Source organism: Littorina saxatilis, linkage group LG12 (genome assembly GCF_037325665.1).
Source record: "Littorina saxatilis isolate snail1 linkage group LG12, US_GU_Lsax_2.0, whole genome shotgun sequence".
NCBI lineage: Eukaryota > Metazoa > Mollusca > Gastropoda > Littorinimorpha > Littorinidae > Littorina > Littorina saxatilis.
In genome coordinates this window covers 65,552,810-65,580,367 of record NC_090256.1, presented here as the reverse complement: position 1 = coordinate 65,580,367, position 27,558 = coordinate 65,552,810, and the positions used below count along the sequence as shown (strand labels likewise).

Here is a 27,558-nt window from a genome sequence, read left to right as displayed (position 1 = left end):
CAACATATACAAATGGGCACAGTAACCTCTGGAATTTTATTGTCCCTATTCTCTGTGAATTTGCATTCTTTGCAAGTCACAGGATTTTTACTTCCAACAATTCAGAATGACTGCTGTGGGCAAAAGAAATTCCTGAACTAAAAATCATCTTCATATTGAGGAGTATTTTCATGTAGATGTGAGCAGATTTGGGTGGAAAAAAGTTAGCAGATACCTCAATGCTCATACACCTTGCATTCAGACACACACAACCTCATAAACATTTCAGCTCAACGGTTTTATTTCCAAGGAACATCAATTCTCAGTTGTACCAAATAAAAGAAAATGTAGCTGTGGAACAGACATCAACTTGCACACACTATTACACCCACATGTTCTGCTTTTACTTCTTCATTCTCTCACCCTCTTGCAAGCACACACACTTGGGGATTGATCTACATGAAATGAAAGGTTTTGATGCACACAAGCTTCACTGCGAATAAATGAATGAAATGAACAAAATGACACAATAAAAGACAACACACATGATGACACTGAATTCTTTCACATCACTCTGTCTAATGACTCCAGAAGCACGATACTGTTCCCCCGCACCACCTGAAATCAAACAAAATGTAAATGAGGATAACAAAAGCAAGCAATTTAGGAGCTTCATTTCAGCATGTATCATATCTGGTGACAAAAGTGTTACACCACCATATCATTATCAAGTATGGCATTTACACAATTCAATCAGGTAAATTTTCCTTGGTTGATAAAAAAAACAAAAGCTGACACTAATAATTTTAAAAAGGCTGCCTGTGACCATTCTATTTGTTTTTGTTACTCTGGATTACTTTACTGCTTTTAAGGGGAGGCACTGGTGTTAAAAGTGATTTTTTTTGTTTCTTAACTCTTGGGTCAACAAATGTTTCAGAATTTAAGTACTCAGTCCATCTCCTGAGAAAATGAAAAAAAAAAAAAATTTGGACCATCGGTTGCCATGGTAGCAATCCAAGATGGCCGCCAAACTGCCCCTTTTTAAAACCCTAAGGCTTTTTTAAAACTGCATGAAATTTTGTTTTGATGCTTGTTATTTATACTTTAGCACAATGCCGAGAAACTGATAGAGTCGTTTTTTGATATCTCAAGTCATTTAAAAAATATCAGTGATGAAAGTGAGTGATGTTGAGTTTCATGAAAAAACGCCCCCCAAAACGGTATAACTTCTCAATAAATATTTTTTTCAAGAAATCACTCTATCAGTTTCTGCAAAATAACACACTCAAGATGTATGCAAAGTTTCAACAACGCAAGTTCATAAGAAAAAAAGCCTTAGGCTTTTGAAGTGACAAAAAAGTAGTTTTGAGAAAATACACAAAACGCGAAGAAAATGTATTTTTTGTACACAAACGTTTATGAAACATGTAACAAAACAACACTAACAAAACAACAAGTCTTGCTTAGTTCCACAAGAAAAACAGAAACTAAATTCAACAAAATTTAAAATAACAACACCCAGTGTTCTGCAAGCACCAAGGAAACTGTTCGAAGGTCACAATGATCAACTCTCATCCGTTATGTTCACGCTGCGTAAAGTATGCCCATCCATAACTCCCAACTTGTTATCAGTGAAGCCTTTTATCTTGGACCTCTTTTGGACTTGCTTTGAATAATCAGGGAGTCATATGACAGTGTCCTTTACTTTCTATACTACAATATTTGGGTTGACTTCTGTGAATTGCCTTGCAATGCCATGGGTACTTTGGAAGCTCCTCTCCAGCTTCTGCATCTGTAGAGACAACATAAATTCAAAATTAATATATGTCTATGACAAACTCATATACTGCTATTCACATTTTCCCAACAATGACCCTCCCCCCCCTTACACACACATTTGAAAAAAGGTATTCTAATATTGTGATACATGGTAACACGATATTTGGGCGCATGCATATGTCAGTGCTGATAGTCAAGCAGTGAACAAAAAGATGTTGACAAATCATGTGAATGGTACTATTAGGCAGTGCTGATCTGGTTTACAGCTATTGCACATACATTGCATGCAGAAACCATATGGTCTGCATGGGACGTATGACCACAAGCAATGTTCACTCACTGGGCCATGTGAATGCATGTTTGTTTGAGCCACAAGAAAACTGTGATCACAGGAGCAAGCTATATATAATATGCTCGAGAAAATAAATGAGGAAAGAACAGATGTTTTGCCCCAACACTGACAAACCTTGTGACAACCAAGCTTCACAGTAGCAGCACATAACTGACTAAATTTGCATCCTATTCGGTTTCTTTGCATCAGGGTGTTGTTACTTAGATTCTGTTCTTCAGCATAAAACAGTCACACACACACACACACACACACACACACACACACACACACACACACACACACACATAACCAAACAAATATATAAACTTCTACATGTTTGTCAAAAGAAGAAAAAAATACATACCTACTACCATCTTGCTTATCAGCTGCTTGGAATCTTCCCTGCTCTGCTTGGGCTAGTATTCACTGCACCAGATTTCCCAGGAGATGCAAGTTGCACCATGGCTGAACATATTCATTTTTGTATTGATTGTTCTTTTTCTAAGCAGTTTATTTGCTTTTTTCAAGAGAAAAGATAGGGTCTGCCTTCTCGTTGCCATAAATGGCAAACTCCGTGTTGTCCTTTTTGCCGTACGCATTCCGCTCCGCAACTCTAAAATAAGTCGTGGCTCAAAACACTCATGGCAACGTGCTTCAAACGTACACCACCGGTGGTGATTTCTTGCTCCATCTCAGCTGTTGCAAGGGAAGCAGCATAGTTTCCAGCCAATTTTCATTCTGGACGAAGAAGAATGCACAAACTTGATCTTCCGATTCGTTCGTAGCAATAGCAGACGACACTATCGACTCGCACTTTCTTTTTAAACTTCTGTCACGCCAGCCTCTGCAACTGATCTGATTTTAGTCGATAATTATCTCCTTTGCGTGTCAAGCACTGAAATCGGGGCAAAGCGTGTGATAAACTGAAGTTTCCACAAAGATATCCAAGGAAAATCGCAGCTGTAGATGTTTCACATCGCCTTTGGCGAGACCTGGCGGAAATCAAGAATATTGCATTCTGGGAAGGCCGAATCGAACCGAACGAGACCGAGCATAAACGAAGTTTAATATCCGCGATTCGATTGGTCAGTAGACAAAACTTTTCACACGGAATCTCCCGGAATCTTCATCGGTTGTCTTCGGCTCATTGGAATGTCTTCTAGTTGCTGTTACTAACGGCGCGAAATCTGTAAACGGAAATTCCCGTTGTCCGCGGTATGAACTGATTGTAGCAAAGAAAAGACAACTCATTCCAGTCATGCTAACGTGACCACCGTTGACGATGTGTTTGACTCACATTCACCTCTCAAACATACGCATTTTTTTGCTGTTTTGTGTTTGTTCAATACACAATTGCATACACATACATTGTTCATTTAGCCGTTTTGACCGTTTATGATTAATTCTGATCTAAAATCAGTACATCAGAGTAACCAGAAGAGGTTCAAAATCCAGAATCAGAAAGAAAACCGAAATGACCAGGGAACAAAAAAATCACTTTTTTCACTGTGGTGTCTGCCCTTAAAGATGAAACTTCCACCCGCCCCCAACCCCAGTGATTCTTATTGTGAACACACTGAAGTCAGCTTTCAGTTGAAAATCTGATAACTCTTGTTGTCTTTCATTGACAGACAAATCCTTTTCGATTTTACAAGGAGAACCCTTATAGTTATACTAGTTATACTTCCCATCAACACAGAACCACCATATCAGAATCACTGTCACTTTCTTTACTTTACTTTATTTGGTGGTTAACGTCGTTTTCAACCACGAAGGTTATATCGCAACGGGGAAGGGGGTGGGGGGGGAGATGGAATAGAGCCACTTGTTAATTGTTTCTTGTTCACAAAAGCACTAATCAAAAAATTGCTCCAGGGGCTTGCAACGTAGTACAATATATTACCATACTGGGAGAATGCAAGTTTCCAGTACAAAGGATAACATTTCTTACATACTGCTTGACTAAAATCTTTACAAACATTGACTATATTCTATACAAGAAACACTTAACAAGGGTAAAAGGAGAAACAGCATCCGTTAGTCGCCTCTTACGACGACATGCTGGGGAGCATCGGGTAAATTCTTCTCCCTAACCCGCGGGGGGGAATCACTGTCACCCCAAATAATATTTGGTACTCTTCTAATGTTAGCATGAAACAAAATCTACAGAATGAAAAAGTTTTTTCTCCTAGTTTTTTGTAATCTGCCAAGAAGTGGCATACAATTCACAACTGCAGAAGTTGCCCAAGAGAGATTTCCCTATGTATGAAATAGCCATGTCAAATGTTGCCAGATGGAAACCTACCACCATGCCAATCGATCGTTTCTCTCCAGACTTTGTTTCCTCTATGCTCTCATCCACAACCAGGTTCATGAAGGGGTCAAAGCCACGCAGGATGCCTGTTACCATCCTTCCTCCATTCAGCTTCACTGCACACCAAAAAAGTGCATGTATAGAAAGGCAGGCTAAAAATAAAATGAGTAAAACAAATGATTGATAAAAAAAAAAGTTGCTCTGGGCAAATGACTGAAGACAGAGCCTTAACCCTTAGGCTGGTTGTCGCGACATATGTCGCGCTACTTTATTTATACTGTCACCTGGTTGTCACGACATGTCGCGCTACTGGCTCAGTCTGATTACCTCCCATGGATGCGAAAACCTATATGACCGTTTTTCTTTATTTTTCTCTCTGTTAATTCACCAGTGGCTATGTAACATGTGTTACAGGATTGCACCAGTGTAAGGGTTAAGAGCAACACTGCTTTTCAAAGGATTCAATGTTGAAATTATGTGTTGTTTGCAATCAACGCGATCCAATAAGGGATAAACACTGACATTTCTCAACAAATTCCATATTGGTTGTACATGTACATGCACCATTCACACTGTGTACTTCAAATTATGTCATTCATTTGTTGGTGTACAATTAATTAACCATGATCCTTTGAGACCTGGAACCGCGTTGGCATCTTAGGGAAAAAAATCTGCTCTGTACGAGTGTATCACAAATACAGAGACTTGTGAGGTTCTCTGTCAACCATGACCAAGGAACTTGGAAGCACTGTGAAAGTAATATTTTTTATTTGAAATGCATTATTAAATTTGAAATGCAACTTACGGGTAAGCTTCTTTTCCATGTATCTGAAAACAGACAAAACAACAAATAAAGCTCAATAAAAACTCAGCTAATTACACACATGTATTGTCTATCACTATATCAGTGTTTTCTCAAATTTCTGTATTTCGACTGCGCCTACATTGTTTTCTCGCTGCCTAATTTGTATTTTTTCTCCTGGAAGTAGATTACACAACTTACAGCTAATACAACAATACAGAAAGACTACAAGGTACGTCACTCACCTTCGAGTCTTCTGTGTTCTTGGAGTCGCTTCCTGGGGAAAAATATTGTTCAAGACGGTTTGCCTCTTCCTACAGTCTGTGTAAGGTCAAATAAATACAGTTGAATGATTGTTTGAACTGTATGTACCTTTAATTTTCAGCTTCCGTCCGCTGCAGGTTGTTTTTAACCATCATTTGGACGAATCTTCGTTTGCGAGCCGCTAATATCCACTTTGCGTCAAATCATGCATCCGCACCGAATATGCATACCAGCGCTCATTGGTCTAAAACATAAGTAAATATTGTGCATCAAAGGGAAGCTACCCACGGGAGTTTTCACTTTCGGTATTAGTGAAGAACCGTTTGCCACTTCATTCAAAATGAGGAAAAGGTAATTTTTTGGTAAGTACTGAATTTATGAATGAACAAGAAACGAGCGAAAAACTAAATTGTTTCGTTTCATAAAATTAGCTGAAAGTAAACATTATTTTTTCAAAATTATATGTCTAGATGTATAGTGTGTTGATGCATGTGGTGTTTTTTTTTAAATGTTATCGCTGTTACTGTTGTTAGTGTTATTCGCAATCTGCAATCTGCATCATGCACGACACGACTAATGATATCTTTGTCGCTAAAACGGCCATCCATAATCCCAGCGAATTTGTGGATTGTGGTGCCGCTCAGCCGACTGGCTGCAATACCTGTTGTTGCCGTGATGCGGACTGTTTTTCCTGTTTGTTCCAGTTGACATTTTAATTTTTTAACTAAAGTAGACTTTCCTGTGCCGGCTTGACCTAACCAAAAAAAATTATGCCCCCCAAGAGCAGCTTGGATAACGTTGGCCTCTGCCATATCGTTGCCACTCTTCGTTGCACGAACGGAACCGATGCAGACGATTTCAGTCGACCAATGAAAATAATCATCGAATAGCCTGTTATTAACCAATGAGCGCTGGTATGCATATTCGGTGCGGATGCATGATTTGACGCAAAGTGGATATTAGCGACTCGCAAACGAAGATTCGTCCAAATGATGGTTAAAAACAACCTGCAGCGGACGGAAGCTGAAAATTAAAGGTACATACAGTTCAAACAATCATTCAACTGTATTTATTTGACCTTACACAGACTGTAGGAAGAGGCAAACCGTCTTGAACAATATTTTTCCCCAGGAAGCGACTCCAAGAACACAGAAGACTCGAAGGTGAGTGACGTACCTTGTAGTCTTTCTGTGATAGTAGTAGTCCAGTGGACGATACCTTCCGCCTGTGGTCAATCATCAATGCCAATGGCATCAAATCACATTCAAAAGAAGGGGGACCGGTGTACCGGTACTTTATCCAAATTCAAATTAACATGATCGAATATTGCTACCTAACCTACAGGGGCTCACATCCACGTCGGACTTCGGACATACACGGATATTTTTTCCAAATATCCTATCTATTTTTTATGCAAGAGGACATATGTCCGATTGTTTTTGTCACAAAGTGGTCATTGTCCGATTACGCTTTCATTTGATCCGGACATTGTCAGTAATTTCCAATTTACAGTAGTTTGATTTGCTATTTTATCGATGTTTTGCGAAGCGATGTGTCTCTCCAAGCAGACGAAACTTGGGGAGACTTTATGTGCGTTTTATAGAGAAGAGCTTCCAAGGGTCGCAACTCTGAATGCTCCAAGCCGGTTGACAGTTGCCTCCCTTCGCGGTTTTTTTCCAAAAAAAGTAACATGCCGCCAAAACGAAAATTGGAGTCAGAAAAAGACCAGAAGCGTTTGCACTTCAAATCTCTGCCCTCGTCTGCAGCTAGTACCCCTGAAACTGAGCTCCCTCCGGCCTCTGAGCAGCCAGAGCCAGATGAAACCGTCGCTCTAAAAAAAAAGTGAAACTTCGGCGCCGAAGAAAGACGTTTCCCCCTCCCCCATTTACGTTTTGTTGCGAGATAAAAAAAAAAATAAAAATAAAAAAGTCCTATTGATTTATTTTTGTTCAGGACAAAATTTAATGTCCTATCACTTTTGCATTGTCCAGGACATTTGTCCTATGACACCTCTCATAGATGTGAGCCCCTGAACCTACACGGGCTTTCTTTTTTAAATCCGTTCGTTCTCCAATTTCTACTGCACAATTCATCCATTTACTCAACTAATTTCCATAAGTTTCCGTTTGACAACGTTCTGATGTCAAGTTTAGTAATAGTACTTTTACTTTTATTTGGTATTCGCACTCGTAGACTAGTCGACAGTCGTATAGTGGAAACTCGAAAGACAGAAGACTTCGTTTCATTCTCACTTGCAAGCGACAGTAACTATTAATAGTATTATACTAAGGTTCCTCTACGAAATATTAACAAAGGCAATGAGCCGAACACTTTATTTTGCAAGCAATAACTGTTATAAATAAGTAACAACAGTCGTTTAGTTACTACAAATACAATAACAACGTTGGGAAAACGAACCGGAAGTGACAGACGCCATTGTTGTCTACAGCCCGTAAAAGAAGACACAACCGCAATTCAATAAAGCATCTAGTAGCAATATTCAAAAACACACTACCTTAATACAAAATACTAAAAAAAGATTTCCTGTTTGAACTCACTTCTTCAACTCTGGTGGATGTGCTTTACTCATCGTGATGAAAGCGGATTTTTCTTCCCGACCTGAAAGTTAGTCAACGTTTGAAGAAACGCGCGTTCGTCTGTTGCTGCCGATTTTTAGGCATAATAAGGTTAATACAAAATGTACTATTTTTATCAAAAGCAACCCATTTTTGTCAATTTGCTTTAGTTTTGATTATTACTATACAATAAATATTAAAAAAAATTGAAAAGTTGAATAGTGTAATTCAGGTGACGTCACTCATGACTGTAACAAGTTGAACCAAGTTCGCCATCTTTTTCCTTGAGGTGTACTTCCTTATAAATTCATCGTCGAGTATAAGTGAAGGTAAGGAAATGTTAACTGCTGTAGTTTAGACACATTGTTTGTTCAGGTATTTTGTGCAACGGTATTAGTTTTACGGTGTTATTCTTCATTGATGAGAGTTGTGATATGCCACCCAATGAGTTCTTCAAGATCAGAAATCTCTGTCGCTGGTTGGTCCTTCGGTTCTGCAGATTCCGTTGGCTCAAATCGTTTGTGTAAAAAGTGTTGATCAACTTCATTGGTCACCTATTAGTTTCTGATCAGTTGTGTTTGGTCGGAGACGGATGGTGTTTCCGTCATTTCGAAGGGGAAAAGTTTAAAAATCGATCTGATCTACAAAAAGCATCATCACCTTCAAATAATAAACAGTGAACCACCAACCTACCAAAACAAATGTGTCGATGTCACACAGAACAAACCGCACAAACCCGTGTTCACTTGGCGGAAATTGTCAAATTATTGTTTTTAGGTCTGTTTTTAATCCTTTTATTGTGTGTGTTTATGTTCTTGCTAACATTAACACTATATAACAGTAACGCTGAGTACACTGCCACATAGTGCATACACTGTCACTGATAGTGATACAGACAGTGAGTGAATGAGACTTCAGGGAGGTTCAGTTAGCTATAAGTATGACCCTCTGTAAGTACATCAGAAGGGGTCTAATTCCACCTGAAGTGGGTGCTTCTAGGTGTTCCTGTATCAGTATAGATACAAATTAATTCCGCCACAAGATTAAAGTGTGGTCTGTTTTTCCACCAGGAACTGCACCCGAGTGCATTCCTTGTAGTTGTAATTGTATGCAGGAAAAACACCTGCAGGAAATGCACCCACTCTGGGTGGATTGGACCCCTTCTGTACAACTATAACTATACTAATACAGTAATAGCATTTAAAGTGGTTAGTACTTTCTGAAGTTCGCCACATTAGCCTTTACAGTAGTTTACACAAAATCCACTCCCACAGGAGGAAGTAGTTTATCTTGCAAAATTTTTTGTTTTGACTAAAACTATTGAAGAACAGCTACTGAGCTAGTAAAAAAAGTATCTCACAGCGAAGGTTCAAACTCAAAGTAAGTAATTTTGCTTCAGCATGCTGTGAATGGTAAAGCAAATGACCAATTTGCATCCAGTAGGGCTACATGGATACTAATTGACACTAAAAGTTAAAGCATTTATAAGATCTCTCATTCTAAGAGTAAAATCTATAAGTACATTCCATGTTTCAGAGTCAGATCGACATGGCTGAAGGTGAGCAGATCACAGTGTACGATGCAGAAACACAACAGCCCTTGACAGTAACAGTCAACGCGGCAGGAGCTGACGACGGCACAGGTGTCACAAGCATCCAGTACATCACACAGGATGGACAGGTGGCACAGTTACAACCAGAAGTAGTGCAGGTATAATTCACGCTGCAATTCTAAAGTCTGGGAATTTATGTATTGAAAAAGAAATACTCTGGTTTGTTGACATTAGAGTGTTAGTTTTTTACATTTAGTCAAGTTTTGACTAAATGTTTTTAACATAGAGGGGGAATCGAGACGAGGGTCGTGCTGTGTGTCTGTGTCTGTGCGTGCCGGTTCCTGATTCCAAAAACATAGATATGATATGTTTGGATTAAAAACACGCTCAGAAAGTTAAAACAAAGAGAGGTACAGAAAAGCGTGCTATGCAGCAGAGCGCAATCACTTCCGCGCTAAACAGGGTCGTTAATTTCACCGCCCTTTGTACGAGCGGCGGACTACGGTCATTGGGAAAAAATGCAGTGCGTTCAGTTTCATTCTGTGAGTTCCACAGCTTGACTAAATGTAGTAATTTTGCCTTACGCGACTTGTTTTACACTATAGTTAACCTGGTGGTAGATTGGTTCATGTGATGTACTATTTCCTGTCTGAAATATTCAAATGTTGGCAAAGTTAAAATGTCAATGTTATTTAAAGTTGAGGTAAGTGGATTGGATAGCATAAACAGTTTGCAGTATATATATCTGAACCCCTTCCTACGTTCCTTTGATTATGTAATACATTGTAACTACCATTGACTTCGCCCCAATTCTTTTCATAATTGACTAAAGGGGAACTTCCTTTTAAGACCTCAACATATCTTAGAAATCTAAACAACAAAGTGACTGTGTTAAGATGAACAAAGTTAAAAAAACAAAGGATGACTGTACTCACTGATACAAAGACGACACAAGACGATTACGAATTTTCGCTTCTGGAAGCTTCACCAGGAAAAGAACACAATCTTAGAAAATCAGGTCTTTAAATGGAGGGAGTCTTAAAGGTACTGAACTTGTCAAATTCAGGTGCACGGAGCCCCTGGGGCTTTTAGTCATACCTCAGGCAGCTATCCGTTAGAAGAACTACCAAGTTTCATTGACTTGCACCCTCCCCCCCGCGGGTTAGGGGGAAGAATTTACCCGATGCTCCCCAGCATGTCGTAAGAGGCGACTAACGGATTCTGTTTCTCCTTTTACCCTTGTTAAGTGTTTCTTGTATAGAATATAGTCAATGTTTGTAAAGATTTTAGTCAAGCAGTATGTAAGAAATGTTAAGTCCTTTGTACTGGAAACTTGCATTCTCCCAGTAAGGTCATATATTGTACTACGTTGCAAGCCCCTGGAGCAATTTTTTGATTAGTGCTTTTGTGAACAAGAAACAATTAACAAGTGGCTCTATCCCATCCCCCCCCTTTCCCCGTCGCGATATAACCTTGAACGGTTGAAAACGACGTTAAACACCAAATAAAGAAAAAAAGAATTGACTTGCACCCAAAGAGTCAAGAACTGCGATTTTTTTACGAATTAATTTCGTAGTCGGACCCGGCTGGTCTTGACCTATTTTAGGATCTAAATTGAGATCAGGTAGATCACCATATCATGCACAAAAAGACACGTCACTAGCAAACTATGTCAGACGTCATCATGAGTTTGTGTAAAACAAAATGGAGGCCGGAATCACTCAGTTGAATCGAACTCCGACCAAACACCAACGTAATAACTAGGTTAATTTATGCACTCGCGTGAACAAGAAACTGTCGAGCTTCACAGATGTCGTCGTTGGGTAGTTTTGGGTTTGTTTTACTACCATAGGAGGATTTTTGAACTGTAAATGCACTCAGCTGCAACAAAAACGCAAAACGAAGGCTGTGAGCTGCACTGTGCCTTTAAATTCACAAAGGTTATGAACAGAACATCTGAGAAAGCAGGGTCCTAAAAGGTGGGGTTCCACTTCCACTGTATTTATAAAAATACATCTTACTTTGTATGCTATTTGTTATTATTCATAATATATATACAAAAAAAATTGTTGTTCTATCAGGCAGCAGGGGGTGCAACGGTGATGTCCAATGCGGGTGCAATGTCTGTGATGGGCAACTTCGCACAGCAACAGCCTGCAGTTCTACAGGCACAGGCCGGCGGTCAGACTTCTGTGGCCACCACCTCCAGCAACGGCACGGTCAACACGTCCGGCCTGCCTCAGATGTTGTTCCTCAACCAGGTCACGATTAACGGCCAGACGTCTTTTGTCTTGGTGGATGCCAACAACAAACCTGTTCAACTTCCACAAGGTGAGCTTTCTCAGTCAGAAATCCAAAAACAAATTGACTGCCAACGTTCTGAGTCAGAAACTGGGTGAAATAGAAACAGTTCTACAACCACCCAGACAAGTACACACGCACGCAAAGATTCGTGCACATGCACAAACAAATTCACACACAGTTGTGCAAACACTCATTCAAAATATAGTGGAAATTATACTTCCAAATCAGGTACTGTACTTATTTTCTTCTCTTTTTTTAAAAATAATTTATTTTTTATTTTTTTACATTTACTGATTTAGCTCCGGGTGGTTGATAATCAGACATTTTTAGTTTTTTCATTTTGTCTTTGTTTTGTTTCCCTGTAAAAGTATAGGATGCAATGTATCATCTCCAGTCTTTTTGTTTCTGTAAATTAAGTTTTGAAATCACTTTGTTTGCAGGTATTCAAGTCATCAACCTGCCCACACAAAATCTTGGTCAGCAACTTCCTGTGGTGAGTTTTTGTTCACTGTGCCTGCTTCAGTGGTGTTCCTCAAGTATATATATCACTGTAGCTCTTCATTCTTTTCTTACAGAGGGCATTTTTGGAAATACATGTTATACATTTGAAGACAAACAGTGTGTTTATAATCTCACAACATCTTTTGTTGTAAGTAGGCATCGATGGATATTGGTTTGTTTTATTAGAGGCTTTTGCTGTGAGTTTGCTGGTCATTTCACAAACTGGTGCATGCTACCAAATGTGAAATCTAGCTCTAGTAATAAAGATGCAGTGATCATATTACACTAGCATAGGGAATTCGTCAAACAAAATTACAGCCAGTGGTACAGCTGCAGCAGTATTTACTAAAAACACGGTTAACTATTTAACCAGTATTCTTTGTGCATTTCCGTAGTGATCAATGGAAACACCTGAATGCTATTATGGCAAAGAGTGTGCCATCTGAGCATGTTTTTTCTCCACTGCTGGAGACAGGTTTACGGGTCAGAGGGCATCACAGAATGCAGAACATGCCTGATTTTTGTTTCAAAAACAACAACAAAAACATGAAGTACATGTAAACACTACAGTCCGGTGCTATGTATAGGTTTATCATTGCATTGATGGAGAACTACCTAGCCTGACTGTAATGCAATATCTCCCTTTGGCTTTGCTATACCGGTGTTAAAAAAAAAAAGGTACTACAGAAAGAAACTGAAATAAAACCAGCATTGGAATTCCTACTGGTGAACAAATCTAGCCAGTAGGTGTTATTGGTGGAACATCTTATTGTCAGCCTTGAGTCAGTATATTTAAAAAAAACAAAAAAACTTCTCCACGCATCTGTTATTGCCATGAAAGTAAAAATGTGAAACTTGTTTACAGCCTGGGACAGACACAGGAGATGAGCCGCTTTATGTGAACGCTAAACAGTATCATCGCATCCTCAAACGTCGACAAGCCAGGGCCAAACTTGAAGCAGCAGGCAAAATTCCCAAAGAAAGACAGGTCAGTATTATTACTACTTATGATAGGGATAAAGGTATACTGAATTTTGTTTTAGTGAATATTGTGGTTATTTCAGCGAGTAATAAGGGGGTAAATGGGAGTTTTTTTTCTTCTATACTATGCAGTCGGGGGAAAAGTATAAAAGTACCTTTTAATGCTTTTGGTTGAAAGATTATTTATTACATCTGTTGATTTATTTTTTGACATGGGTGAAAAAGGTTGCTGGCTAAATATTTTGCGAATCGTGTGATATGCTTTGTAAACCTCTTTGATGATGAAAAGTCAATCTCAGATGAACATCAGTAATTTAATTTAACATTGGCTTAAACATTTTACGCTGTTTTTTCAGAAATACCTGTACGAGTCCAGGCATCGACATGCAATGAACCGGGTCAGAGGTAGCGGTGGTATTTTTGTCGGCCAAATAGGTGATGAAAAACCGGATCAGAAGTTTGGGATGCCCATGTTATCAGCAATGAGTCAATAGACGGATGTGACCTTCTGTGTACAGTGTCGGTGGACAATTTTGCTGGGAATTGTGAAGAACTCAAAACTCCCTGTGCTAATTGCTGTGTGACTGGTTGGGAGTGAGTGAAAAGGTGGTTGTGATATTCTGCAAGAACTGATTTTGAAAGACGGGTCTGGCCTGAATGTGTTTGAATAAGTGGTTTTATACATGAATGTGTGTGCGTGTTGTTGCTGCGTCTGAGAGGGAGTGTGCGTGCATGTACGTGCGCCTTGTGTATATATCAGAAACGGATGTGTGTGCTTGCATAACAGGTCGCTGTCTTGAACTGAATGTTGATAAATATTGAAATACGAAGTTGTGAGCAAAACTATACTCTTACTTGAAGTCAGTGCCTACTGTAGAAGTCTCCTGACTGTGACAATGCTCTCACCCCTTCACACTTCCAGTTGGCCTAAGCAAAGGTGAAGGTGCCAGCTAACCCTTGCAACTGGCCTCAGGTCCCTCATGTGGGTCTTAACTGACACTTGCATGCTACCATTTCAAAATTGTCCTCTTCGTTCTGATACATGTACAGTTATGTGTAATGTTGAATCCAGTGTGTTCCTCATTTCAAATGTTTCAATTTGAATTCTGTATAGTATCTGTCTTTTAATTGCTGTAAAAAGCACTCTCACTCTGGTGAAATAAGTTTTGATTCTTACTTTATCAGAGCAAGCTGATCTGTTAGAAACAGGGTGGATGGATACTACCGCGTGGTATCTTATCAGAAATAATAACAATAACAGTACTTTATTGTCCATTAAATAATTACATAAAAATGGAACATTTTCTTCAGCACACCCTGCCTGCCTGTAAACGATTGCAACTGGCCATTGTCATAGGTGTAGCAGGTGACTTGAATGCACAGACCCCGAGTCAGTTAAGCCTGTTCTATATATACGAAGTACAGGTGTGCTGCATGCAGGAATAAAGGCTGTCTGCTTCTTAACATGTCTTTACCGAGATCCAGACTGGAACCCAATTTTAAAGAAATATTGTCAGACTTTTGATGTCATCATAATGTTACAATGTGTTATTTGAATGCGTAACTGCCAGCCGGCCAGTCAGCGTCTACTGCGGGAGACATACCTTTCTACTCCTGAAATCGAAACCGATGCAGTGTGATTCACTGCACACAGTACTTTTTCACACTACATGCAGCGTATAATAAGAACAGGCTTTACCTGACAGTGAAGTCAAGTGGTGAACAATACTGGTACGTTTTGATAGATATATCATTTTAAAGGTTGAACCCCACTATTTTTTCATTACATATTAGGTAAGTACAAACGTGTTGTCAGTTTTACACCCTTTGGATAAAAGAAGGTGTGCTTCAATTTGCTTGTTAGAATATTATTTTGAGGTTATCTTAGAATAAGGAGCAGTCTCGCACAAAGTGCACTGAGCTTGTCGGTGTATTGTCATGGTAAACTTGCATTTCAAGAGAATCAGCTGAAGTCTTCTCTGCTCTTAACGTTTATTTTATTTTATTTTTTAAGATAAGTAAATTAAAAAGTTCTCAGAGAAAAGCCCTTGTGCTAGGAACAGGGGTTGGGGAATCGAAATAGAAGTACGGTAGTCATCTTGTGTGGCATGAACACACAAGACGATTGCAAATGTTTAAAAGGGATTAACATGTTTGCAACAATTTTCATATATGGACAGGCCTTTACACTTTTTGTGCTCATGCTCATATGAACCAAGGGAGATTCTGGCAACTTACAATTGCATCCCCGGAGTACTGTTCGAAATGCAATATGCAATTCCCTCTGAGTCTTCTTGCTTGATCTCTAAAATTGTTCTACTTTCAGTGGTTTCAGAGTATTTTAAGGTGTGTGTTTTTGTGCCTGAAAAATTGTGTTCATCATGCTATGTACAGATTATTATAATGTGTGTGTACATAATTTCATCTGCCTCAGAATGTTAATACAAGACTAAAAATGCTTTCAGAGAAAATAAAGATTTTACATGCATTTATAACATGTTGACTATTTCATCATTATACCTGTGTGTGTGACTGATGTGCATGCATTCTTTTAGAAAAAAAAAAGCTTCATATGATATCAGAAAATTTTGAAGCAGACACCATGACAAAGTGACTTGACCGTGAAGGCTTAATTTGACACACGACATGAATGTAATTATCAAAGTAAAAAGGTATCAAGTTGCACAACTTGTTCCTCATCACAGCATTAAATGGAACACGGTTACTTGTAAATTGCAAGAAAAAACGTTGTACCCACTTTTTAAACAAACTTATGTCACCTCCAAGGTGTATTAACCGCATTGAAAATATGAATACCCTTAAAGGATTGCTTTGAATAGGAATAAAAAGAAAATGGGGTGTTAAGACCCTTATTTATAAGATAATCTATGAAACTTGAATATAGGGTATCAAACTTTTGCAAAGGAATCACCACTGAATATATTTGTAAAATTGAAAAGAATAGTATTTTTAAATACCCGATTTCAATCAGTTCTTTATCAACGTTACTGTACCTTTTTTCTTTGGGACATGGCAGTTTGGTGAGTGACCTACTTTAATTCTACTTCCTGTTTTCAGGGGTAGACTCCAGCCTTAAAAATAATAAAAAATTCAAATACCAATTTGCAATCATTCCCTTCTGTTAATGATTGTAGCCAAAACTAAAATATGCAGTTGAAAAAAGTTTAATTTTGTGAAACATTAAGTAACCCCACATCACAGTAATGGTAAGTGTTCCCCTTTCTATGTAGTACTACCTCGCAAATCACACCAACAAGAGAAACTCATGATAACGTCTTGTTTTATTTGACCATGATTAAGTTTATGCAAATACAACAATGAACAATGTATGACAATGCATCCAATGAGGGAGGGGGAACAATGCACCCAACAGGGGAGTGGGGGCTGTAAAAGTTAATACAAAAAAGAGAAAAACAACAAATTGTTACAAATAATGAACAGTGTCTCAATCGTAGTCCGCCTCCAACCTGGACAACAGAAATTATACACAACCTCTTTCTCTGTAATGTCATTTACTCGCACACATCTTCTCATGTTAGCTGTAGTCTTCTTCTTGGTTCATGGGCTGAAACTCCCAAGTTCACTCATGTTTTTGCACTATTGGATCTTTACATGTACGACGGTTTTTTACCCCTCCATTCAGGCAGCATATGCCGATTTCCGGGGAATTAGCTGTAGACAGGTTTCACAGTCTTCAGAGTCGGGTATGTCCCTGACTTTGATATTAAATAAAATGTTTCGTTTTGTTTAGTCGTGAATTTTCACTGGTCTGTGTCGAATGTCTTCGGAATTTACATATGAAAAATAAACTTTGATCGAATTTAAGTCAAGTTTGTATTCCCCACCAGCGAAAAAGGTAGGTCGGTCGTGAGAAATGAGACAGACACGATTTCCCTTTTTAGCCACATTGCAATAGACAAAGGCACCAGTACAAAAACACACAAAGAAATCCAGTGAAAAGTACATTAGAAACCAAAGAACAGAGATAGATGAACACACTTAGTTAAAAAAAACAATGAATGTGTTTATGTTTAGTCGATACAATCGCATGTGAAGTAAACGGTCTTTTTTCTAAATGTGTCTGTCTCAAAAACGTTAATTACAAATCTGTTCAGTTGGAATGGCTGTTAAAAGGTTTGGACGTAACATGCTTTTAATAAGTAGCAATTTCCATCAAATCACGACATGAAAGGGTTTTGAAAGGCTAACTACGGCTTATTCTACTTGCGCTTGGTCATTTTGTCACTCGGGCAAGGTGTCTGTCTCATTTTTTCTCACGACCGCCCTGCAGACAAATCGTCTGCTATAACCGCCATACACAGCAAATTGTCATGATGCAACCAATCTTACACTTCCTATCCGTTGTCAGGCAGATAATCAACTGGCTGACTAAAGAATTTTTCGGCATGTGTTTATTTCAGAGCACGTTATTTACTGTCTAGTAACTCGGGCAAGGTGTCTGTCTCATTTTTTCTCACGACCGCCCTGCAGACAAATCGTCTGCTATAACCGCCATACACAGCAAATTGTCATGATGCAACCAATTTTACACTTCCTATCCGTTGTCAGGCAGATGATCAACTGGCTGACTAAAGAATTTTTCGGCATGTGTTTATTTCAGAGCACGTTATTTACTGTCTAGTCACTCGGGCAAGGTGTCTGTCTCATTTTTTCTCACGACCGTCCTGAAGACAAATCGTCTGCTATGACCGCCATATGCAGCAAATTGCCATGATGCGACCAATTTTATACTTCCTATCCGTTGTCAGGCAGATGATCAACTGGCTGACAAAAGAATTTTTCGGCATGTGTTTATTTCAGAGCACGTTATTTACTGTCTGTCTCTGAAAACCTTGAATTCTCACGACCGCCCGGCACTATTGACGGTCATTTCTTACCAAATGTTAAGCAGATTCCTTTGTAAAATAACAACATTCAGTGACTGTGTCTGATCAACGCCAGTGGGTTTTTTTCAATCCTTGAATGCACTGCATTGTGAATGTTGTGGTCAAGTGAGAGTTTTATAGACATCACCGTACGTTTTTCAACACTTTGATGACGTCAGACAGCAGATTGAAAACTGTTCCAACTTGGAAAGAGAGCCAGTCACGATCATATAATCGTAGGGAATCAATAGTTGCTTTGTTTATTAACTTTCAAGTGCTTTTAAAAGTTTGATTTTTGTCATTGTTATTGTTGCATATGTGCGTGCGTACGTGCGCGCGCGCCTGTCAGTGTGGAAGAGTGTAGGGTAAGTGTATCCAATTCCGACCGACTTCGGGGATACCTAAATCCGACCGATTTTCCAAGTCACTAATGATGAGGTTCACACGTCATCCCAACAGAAAGAATGCCATTCATACAAGGGCCATTCATGAACGGTTGATGACGCGACGTCACGAACCAATCGTTTCGTCACGAGAGTTAATTGCGTCATCTGCACCGCGGCGCGAAATGTGCCTTCGCCATACGTTTCTTGCAAAGGGTGAGATAATTTGATGAACAGAGTTGTGTTTCTTTTACATGGATGTTAATAAGTGTTTTTGGAAGAATAATGTTATGGTTCTGACTAAATCTCATTGTACTTTTTAATCGAAAAGGGGAAAATCTTATCGGTCGTGATTAGATACCCAGTTTTTGAGAGAGTATTTAAATCCGACAACAACGCAGATAATACAAAACGCTGCACAAAATCCCAGTAAAACCATTCATTGTTTACGTTTATGACTTGAAAAAAGCATATGAACAAGGAAACATATCAGATGATGTATTATCTAACTGTGTGTGTGCCGGTGTGTGTGTGTGTGTGTGTGTGTGCGTGCGGCCGAGCGTTGCGCGCACGTGTTCGTTTGTGTGTGTGTGTGCGTGTGCGTGCACTGCAGTGCGTGCGTGCGTGCGTGTGTGTGTGTGTGTGTGTGTAAGCGTGCGCGCGAACGTTGTGCGCACGTGTTCGTTTGTGTTAGCTTATGTGTGTGTGTGTGTGTGTGTGTGTGTGTGTGTGTGTGTGTGTGTGTGTGTGTTGATGCGTGAGTGTTGATGCGTGCGTACTTGCATGTGTGCGTGCGAGAGGGGTTGGGTTTTCTTATGTGTGCAGAGTAGTTGTTGTAGAAAATGCAAGACATTAACGGGTTCAGTCTGTAGTGGATATACGGGGACAGCGTCGATGTACTATGCCACAGTTCAGTCTGTAGTGGATATACTGGGACTGCGTCCAGGTACTATGCCACAGTTCAGTCAGTAGTGGATATACTAGGACTGCGTTAAGGTACTCTGCCACAGTCTTTGATGACGTCATTTCCGTTTTCGTGATAGTTGAGGCGGACCTGTTAAGTAATCTTTGATTAAGTCGGGACTTTGATATTGCATTTGAGCCAGGTAGCTTGAAAATAAGTGAATTAGTTCGCTCATTAAAATTGTCATCAAAAACGAATATTTCATTACAGATTCAAACACTACTGCATTGTACTTCTTATCTTCTCCTGATTTAAAATATATATATACATATGTTATGTTTACTTTAAAAACGCGTTCAGAATTAAAGAAAACAGGTTGAGTATGCTTCGCGGAGATGAGTGTGATCCGTGACGGTTTTCGGGTATGGTTAACCGAGACTATCTGAATTTAGTCTCGCCGATCGGACTGTTTTTTTTTTTAGTTTATCCTTCAATTTGATGCCTATAGATTGACTACATGTTTTTATATCGCTTTACGCGACTTGTTTTACATTTCGTCAAGTTATGAAATGTATTATAAAATTTGGTACATAACATTCTAAAAATTGCAAATAACAATAACACTTTTGATTACAGATTCAAAAGTTATTGCATTGTATCCTTTGGATTTCCTGGATCCCAATGTATAAACAGATATGTCATGCTTAGTGTGAAAATCTGCTCAAATGAGAAAAATCGCCCGTTTTGTTCATATGCTTCGCGGAGGCAACCCGTCTCGGTCTTCTGGTTTCGGCTAGCCAAATCTCACTAGCATTGTTAATGACTCGTCCCTGATTCCAATGTTGATCTTTTAGTTTCAAACCGTCAACTTAATGTTTTATTATCGCTTCACATGACTTGTTCTGTATATTTTTTTTCGCTGTCATGATGTCACCATTTAGAGGGTAGGGTTACATTTTCAGGTATTTATTCCCCAAGAATATGCAAAAAAAATTCCAAACTCGTTTTTTTCTATTGGTCAATGATTCTACTTTTTTTTGTAAAGTGAGAAATGGAGTGCAATTAACATTATTACTTTTGAAGGTATGCTCATGACGTGCATCACAGCGAAATAGCAGTTCAGAAGAACGGAATTCCCATAATTAGTCCTTATTTGCTGCTTTTTTCACTGAGCTCGGAAATGATATTTTGCTTGCATTGTTATTGCTTAATTTATTAAAGCCTCTGGACAATATTCTTTGAATAAATCGTTACCCAATTCTGTTTACGTCTATCCCTTTGTTTGATAGAGTACTGTAACAAGCTATCACATTATGTCGACAAGAATGCGTCTCCATACAAGTTTTTGTCTTGATTCCATCCAGGAGGATGTAAGGCTTTAATAAAAACACTATTTCAAAGATCTCTGTCAAGATTGATTTTGTTGAAAAAAAAGGAAGTCTGTGATTGAAGATTGTGAAACCTGCCGGTAGTCAAAACCACTTCCACTTTGAGCAGATCTAAATAATATTCAACACAGTATCTCAACAGACAGTCTCTTCCCCAAGACCAGACAAGGTAGAACATTCAAGCCAAAGGAGAATGTCTAGTTGCTACCATTATCAAGGCACATAATTTTTTCTTGGTCATTAGTTTCTTTTTATAACAGCAAGGCCTTTACACATGACTCTGATCCATGTCTCTGATCTACAGCTCTGAGATCATTCATACTTTCAATGACTGGAGCCTCCAGTTTCAATCCCATAACAAATTCATGCACACCAGCTCAAGGAAGAACGCTTTCAGTTTCACAATGTTGCAACTCTGCTTGCAAAAACAGCCTTTCACACCAGGTCGTAGCCAAGGGGGTCTTTGTTTTGGTCCAGGAGACAAAGAGATGATTCTCGAATCTGGCGCAACAACTGCTGGAGGTCATCTTTGTTGAATTCCTACAATAGAATGAGCAAACATTTTAAACATTGCGTAAGATCTATGAAACGACCAATATATAACATCTGTACAAAATCTTGCAAAAACACCTAAAAAACACAAACTATTTATGAATTGTTTCAGTAGATATACACACTCGGTTTTTGTGTGCATCACCAGACAATGTCCATTTTAGGTTTAGAGTTCGGTAAGTCTGAGAGGATGCAAAGAACCATCAGTTAGTTTTAGTTACACGCATTATGTAGAAGAGGTAATGCATGCCGCCGCTTGTAAGTTATGACTTTCCCTCACCACACATATACAATCCTGCATACCACCAGTGCTTCATTTTTTCGGCACACCCGTGCCATTCCCACGTTTTTTTTAAAATGACACATTGGCATTCCTGTGGTGTGCGCCAATGGGGCACGCACCCGTCTGATGCTTGGAAGCTGGTCCTGTATCAAGTCTAGATCCCTGAACCAAGGGTTCATTCTCCAGTCTATAACTGGAGGTCGCCACTCACTCCATGAGATTAAAAAAATGAATCAGAGAATCGGATTGGCTAGTATGCTAAGACTTGTGAATTAATATGGCTGTTTAGTATTTTTATCTGACATTATTTTTAGTGACTGGCTGGCGCATACAAGAAAGCATTCAAACTGGAACTGAATTCATCAATGAAAATTTAATTTATGAGCCAAGTTCTCTAATCTTAATGTTGGTCCCGTTTCCAATCCAATAAACTCAGAATTTTGTTATGAGATCGATACACCTTTTAAATCAGCGACAGAAACAACATTGCATATGTCTGGACTACATAGATGGGTGGAAGGATGAGTGGTGTGTTTCACTATAAACCAAATAATTATAGTGGACCCCCCTTTTAAGACCCCCAATTCAAGACTCCCTCATTTTTAAGACCTTGTTTTCTGACTTTCTGTTCATAACCTCTGTAAACTTACCCCCATTTTAAGATTCCCTCATTTTTAAGACCTTGTTTTCTCAGACTTTCTGTTCATACTCTCTGTAAACTTACCCCCATTTTAAGATTCCCTCCTTTTTAAGACCTTGTTTTCTGACTTTCTGTTCATAACCTCTGTAAAATTACCCCCATTTTAACACTCCCTCCTTTTTAAGACCTTGTTTTCTGACTTTCTGTTCATAACCTCTGTAAAATTACCCCCATTTTAACACTCCCTCCTTTTTAAGACCTTGTTTTCTGACTTTCTGTTCATAACCTCTGTAAAATTACCCCCATTTTAACACTCCCTCCTTTTTAAGACCTTGTTTTCTGACTTTCTGTTCATAACCTCTGTAAAATTACCCCCATTTTAACACTCCCTCCTTTTTAAGACCTTGTTTTCTCAGACTTTCTGTTCATAACCTCTGTAAAATGACCCCCATTTTAACACTCCCTCCTTTTTAAGACCTTGTTTTCTGACTTTCTGTTCATAACCTCTGTAAAATGACCCCCATAGTAACACTCCCTCCTTTGCAACTGAAAGACCTGATTTTCTCAGATTTTTAAAAATTATCATACATGGGTGGGACTGAAAAATGTCATGAATCCTGAAGAATTTTAAGGGGGGGGTCTGGGGGCCCCCAGGAGCTGAAGGATTTGAATAATTTACAACCAAAAAAACATCACCACAGACATTACAAATCCGGATTTCCGGAATATACTGGAAGAATCCCACCCATGATCATAAAAGGGCGGTTCCACTGTACTTGGAACACTAATAACTTTACGAGTCACCATAAAACAAATGTTTCAGCAAAGAAAGAATGTAGACACTGACCTTGTAGAGCTGGTAGTGTTCGGAAGCAATGGAGTCGGCCAGCTGCAGGCACTCGGAGTAGAGCCGACTGGAGTGAAGCATGTGGTGCAAGTTCAGGCACAACGCTGGAATGTGCATGCGACGCAACGTTGCCAACTGCTGGGGCCGAGACTCCTCGTCATCAGGATCCTAGAAAATAATATGCCGTCAACCACCTAAAGATTCTTGAAGTAAAGTCTGCTTAAAGGAATGACGTAGCAGTCACGATTAGAACATGAGATGCAGTCTATCACCAAAAGATTCTTGAAGAAAATGCCAGAAAGTCCTGTCAAACCAGCTAATAGGACTTACGCAGCAGTCTACATTTCTTGTGATTCCCAGTGGAACATAAGGCCTAAAAAAAATAGGTGTGGTTACGGTAACCCGACCTACCCTATTTTTAGGGGCCGACCCTATAACTTATTTTTTACATTTGTCAAAAGAAAAGAAAACAAAGAAAAAAAAAAGAAAACGAGTGCAGAAAACGCAATGAAAGCGAAAGCACTTGAGTCGCACACTTATTTCTCGGTCAAGTAGGTTTAATTTGTACACATTAGAAAAAAAAATAAAAAAATAAAAAGTGATTGCCTACCTTCCTACCCTATTTTGTTTGGCTATGTTACCTTAACCACACCTATTTTTTTTGGCCTAAGATACTGTGGACAGTCCTTGTGTGTTGTTAGTGAAGATGGAGCATGGGGTTAGAAAACTGCCTGAAAGGCGTTTTTGCCTTTGTTTTTAGACACACCACTACCATGGAGTGACTTTTGCTCTTCTGGGATCAGTTTGACAGTGAACAATTTTCAGTTACAGCAGTCCCTGCAATGTACGGCCCCCGGCGTGAGCGGACACCTGACATGTACGGACACATTTGCTCGGCACGGAGTGTTTTCCTTCTATATTTGCCCCCCCTTAAACGGACACCTGCAAAACGTGGACGCGGACACTCATTTTCGGTCCCAACAGCAGGTCTTAACTCCAATGTACGGACAGACCATCGTCAAATTTTCACCACAACAAAATCGATAACAGAGCAGTCCGGCTCTTCGTATAAAGATCACAGCCGCAATGGCGTGATGACAGTCACTGATAACTTGAGTGCACGTGTACCCATCAGGAGGGGGGGGGGGGGGGGGGGTGTGTGTTAGTTTTGGTCAGGAGTGGAGTACATGCGAAGATGCCAACATGAAACTGCACTGTGCTCTTTATTCTTGTCTGTTGGACGTAAACAACAGAAACCACAGTCGATGAAGGTCCTGAGCGAAAGAGAGTGAAAAACCGGCCACAGTTCTCAGCATCGTGTGTGTAACCTCTTTCATTGACAAGATACTCTTGTTTCTCCTCAGCCTTGACCAGTGAGTCCGTTGCCTAATCTGTGAACCCTTCAGTTGTCTTGCTTTGTCAAAAGTTACGACACAGTCAACTGGTTTTGCTCTGAGTGAACAGTGCAGCTGGCCTCTCTGGCCACAGCCCCAAACAGTACATGGCTGGAGGGAGTGAGAGAGAGGAAGGGGGGTGGTGGAGGGGTAGCTGGCTAAACTCTGTGGGGTGTCCGGTGTCACTGCATGTCAGCAGGAAGAGCATTGGAGAGAAATAGAGAGGTGTACTCTTCCACACAATTTCACAAGCATCAGTTGTCACCGCTTGGGGTAGGCATTAGTGAGGGAGAGTGGGAGCTGTGTTATGTACAGTCTATTTTCGACTCGGAAGAGTGAAAAGTCACTGCCATGCCACGCAGTCAATAAAGCCAGACAAGAAGAAAATAAATTACATGATTATGACATGCAGCTCTATCTGCTGCTATTTATTCAAACTGGTTTTCAAGCTTATTCTTGCAAAGCATCTGCACACGCTCCTCCCTGCTGTGTTTGTGTGGCTGCTTTCGTATGTCAGTGCATGGTGAGTGTGTTCTGCCTTGAGGATTTATTTGATCTCTTCTTTTCAACACTTTTCATACAAATCATTTTTACAGAACGTTTAAAGAAGTATTAGGAGTTTATTGTTATTGTTTAGTAGCCACAAGAAGTGATCAGCATAGACTCAATCCTGTTGTTTGTGTGTCTCTGTGTGAGTGTGTGGGGGAGGGGGTGGTGTGGTCACCCCTCCCGTGACCGGACACCTGCAATGTACGGACAGTTTTGCTATGGCCCAAGGGTGTCCGTTCATGAGAGGGACTGCTGTATGAAGAATCAAAGCCTTCCGTCAATTCACGTGTAATGCAAGGTGACAGAAGTGTTTGGACCACAGGAGGAAGAAGCTGATGATAGAGAAATACTGTAACAATAAATGAATGATAACTAAGCTTACCTCATATCTGTCTACCATCCATCCGCCATCCATGAACAGCAAGACATTGTAGACACGGTCTTTGGTGGTCTGCAACAACAACAACAAAAAATTTCTGAAAAGCTTCAAAAGTACACTTGTAAACAGTTAATGCTAAACCTTCACAGTAACACTCTAATTTTGAGCTTTCCTGATCGTTTTTGTTTCTGATTATGTGTACACAAGTTCGATCTTCTCTGTCATTTGTTGCTGAGAGCTCATGGATCAACAGCAAAGATCATGCAATTGATCCACATAAAACAGGACAAAAGTACACAAAAAGGTTAGCGGTACCTACTTTGCCCTGTTCTTGTTCATTCTTGGAACTTTACCAAACCAAATCACTACACCCACCCCATTCTCTATCCAGTTTTCCTCTTACCTACAAGTTTTGACAACAATTCTTCCAAGATATTTTAAGTGAATAAAGTCGTCCAGCCTTCAGGCTGTGATTCACAGAGCCCAGGCTACAACTACTTGTATTGTAATCAGATATCTCACCAAATCATCCAATTTGTTTTCATCTTAGGCATACATTTTGACAACAATTCTTCCGTGACTGTTTCAGTGCATAAAGTGGTCAAGCCTCTCACAGTATTGTAATCAGACCACTCACTAAGTTATCCAATTCCAAACAATTAGTCTGAACATCAGACAAAATAATGACTTGAAAAGGATGATACACAGAGAAAGAAGATGCAAGCAGTAGGTTACCTGTGTTTGTCTGTAAAATACACAGAGAAAGAAGATGCAAGCAGTCGGTTACCTGCGTTTGTCTGACAAGTTTGTACTGCCACCGCTCCAAGTCCTGGTCGTACTGCTTCAGGCGGTGCTCAAAGGCCACGCGGTCTGTGAAGCTGCTGCCTACTTCAGCGCTGCTGGGCTTGCTGGGCTTGCTGTGGTGGTACAGGGAGAACCAGTCGTTGTAACTCTCCATGGCGTCCTGCAGAGAACAGAGAAGAAACAAATTAATACAGGCGTTTCTCGTACATCACACAAGACTGAGAACATGGTTGTTTTGCATGAGAAAGCGTGTAATTGGGAACTCAAGCACCGGGTCTGATTAGTTGAAATCTCAAACAAATCTCCATTTCAACCGATCCAACCCTTGGTTCTCACCCAGTTGGGCATTTTCTCATGCATACCACCCGTCTTCTGGCCACGAGAACCCATAACCTACTAATTAGAAATTACATTGAGTGCATCCGTTTTCAAAGCGAAGAAACAGGAGAACTAACCAAGACTAGTGAGAGTGAGGAACACAAAAATAAAAACATGACAACAGACAATTTGAACATGTGCCTGTCAGATATGCAATGAGTATGCAACCAAACCAGTATGCGATTATCCTATGCTTGCATGAGATGAAAAAATTGAAATTGTACAAAATCAATGCGCTCCGTCTCATGAGTCTATTCCCATTTTAGTCTTTTGTGACAGTTTAATGAATGTCTCAACACACATACTTCAGCAACTAGCAAGGACACTTGTTGATCATGAGAAAAAACAGTATGCAGTGTCTGCAGTATGTTAATGCATCTAACATTACCAGGTACGCCTTCGTGCACATGTACTCTCTGACAGCATTGTCATCTGCTGGAGGAAGGCTGGTGGAACCCGTCTGGAAAAAGACAAAAACAAACACTTTTAAATTAGGAAAAAAAGTAACAAACAAAAATTAAACTGCATCTTGGAATACAATGATAACATATTTTTGGTCAATTCAGATGTTCCTACATAGAGACCATCAACTTCCCACATATCTTTTTCCTGTTATTTCAAACTTTCCCCATCAGTGTCCCGTTGCATGTTTTCTTTCAAATCAAATTTGAAATTTCTTGATGTCATAAGCTGTCAGACGCAGCTGGTTCCTTGAATAAATTGAAAGTTCTCTTTCCAGTCTAAGCAACAACCACTTTCTTTTCCAT

General features: G+C 39.7%; 3 protein-coding genes and 1 long non-coding RNA gene across 4 annotated transcripts in view; 1 reads left to right on the top strand and 3 right to left on the bottom strand.

Annotated features, from left to right (window-relative positions):
* Positions 1-262: 262 nt before the first annotated feature.
* LOC138982573 (small nuclear ribonucleoprotein G-like) lies at positions 263-8,163 on the bottom strand. The gene is made up of 4 exons (XM_070355895.1): positions 8,028-8,163; positions 5,209-5,231; positions 4,395-4,519; positions 263-597 (listed from the first exon to the last, which is right to left on the bottom strand). The coding sequence occupies exons 1-4, from the start codon at positions 8,057-8,059 to the stop codon at positions 544-546; spliced, it is 234 nt and encodes a 77-aa protein (XP_070211996.1). The 5' UTR covers positions 8,060-8,163; the 3' UTR covers positions 263-543.
* Positions 1,376-2,592, bottom strand: LOC138982574 (uncharacterized). The gene is made up of 2 exons (XR_011460892.1): positions 2,454-2,592; positions 1,376-1,771 (listed from the first exon to the last, which is right to left on the bottom strand). It is a non-coding gene; the product is annotated as an uncharacterized lncRNA (long non-coding RNA).
* A 70-nt stretch (positions 8,164-8,233) lies between the features above and the next one.
* Positions 8,234-14,028, top strand: LOC138982572 (nuclear transcription factor Y subunit alpha-like). Its single transcript, XM_070355894.1, has 6 exons — positions 8,234-8,374; positions 9,582-9,755; positions 11,679-11,928; positions 12,342-12,394; positions 13,268-13,390; positions 13,740-14,028. Exons 2-6 carry the CDS (start codon positions 9,594-9,596, stop codon positions 13,875-13,877), a joined length of 726 nt encoding a protein of 241 aa, XP_070211995.1. The 5' UTR covers positions 8,234-8,374; positions 9,582-9,593; the 3' UTR covers positions 13,878-14,028.
* Positions 14,029-20,989: 6,961 nt separating this feature from the next.
* The window catches only part of LOC138982575 (nuclear pore complex protein Nup107-like), a 33,743-nt gene continuing 27,174 nt past the window's right edge, over positions 20,990-27,558 (bottom strand). Inside the window, exons 22-26 of the mRNA XM_070355896.1 lie at positions 27,180-27,251; positions 26,397-26,573; positions 25,613-25,681; positions 23,288-23,455; positions 20,990-21,505 (exon numbers count right to left, since the gene is read on the bottom strand). Of these exons, the coding sequence (XP_070211997.1) occupies positions 21,401-21,505; positions 23,288-23,455; positions 25,613-25,681; positions 26,397-26,573; positions 27,180-27,251 (591 nt within the window). The 3' untranslated portion in view covers positions 20,990-21,400. The remainder of the gene's footprint in view (positions 21,506-23,287; positions 23,456-25,612; positions 25,682-26,396; positions 26,574-27,179; positions 27,252-27,558) is intronic.

Bases quoted from the DNA above. Each gene is read 5' to 3' on its own strand.
- LOC138982573 (XM_070355895.1), bottom strand. From the start codon at position 8,059: ATGAGTAAAGCACATCCACCAGAGTTGAAGAA. The intron at 5,232-8,027 runs GTGAGTTCAAAC...GTCTGTTTTCAG, and splicing joins CATCCACCAGAGTTGAAGAA to ATACATGGAAAAGAAGCTTA. The intron at 4,520-5,208 runs GTAAGTTGCATT...TTTGGTGTGCAG, and splicing joins CATGGAAAAGAAGCTTACCC to TGAAGCTGAATGGAGGAAGG.
- LOC138982572 (XM_070355894.1), top strand. From the start codon at position 9,594: ATGGCTGAAGGTGAGCAGATCACAGTGTACGATGCAGAAACACAACAG. The intron at 9,756-11,678 runs GTATAATTCACG...TTGTTCTATCAG, and splicing joins TACAACCAGAAGTAGTGCAG to GCAGCAGGGGGTGCAACGGT. The intron at 11,929-12,341 runs GTGAGCTTTCTC...CTTTGTTTGCAG, and splicing joins ACCTGTTCAACTTCCACAAG to GTATTCAAGTCATCAACCTG.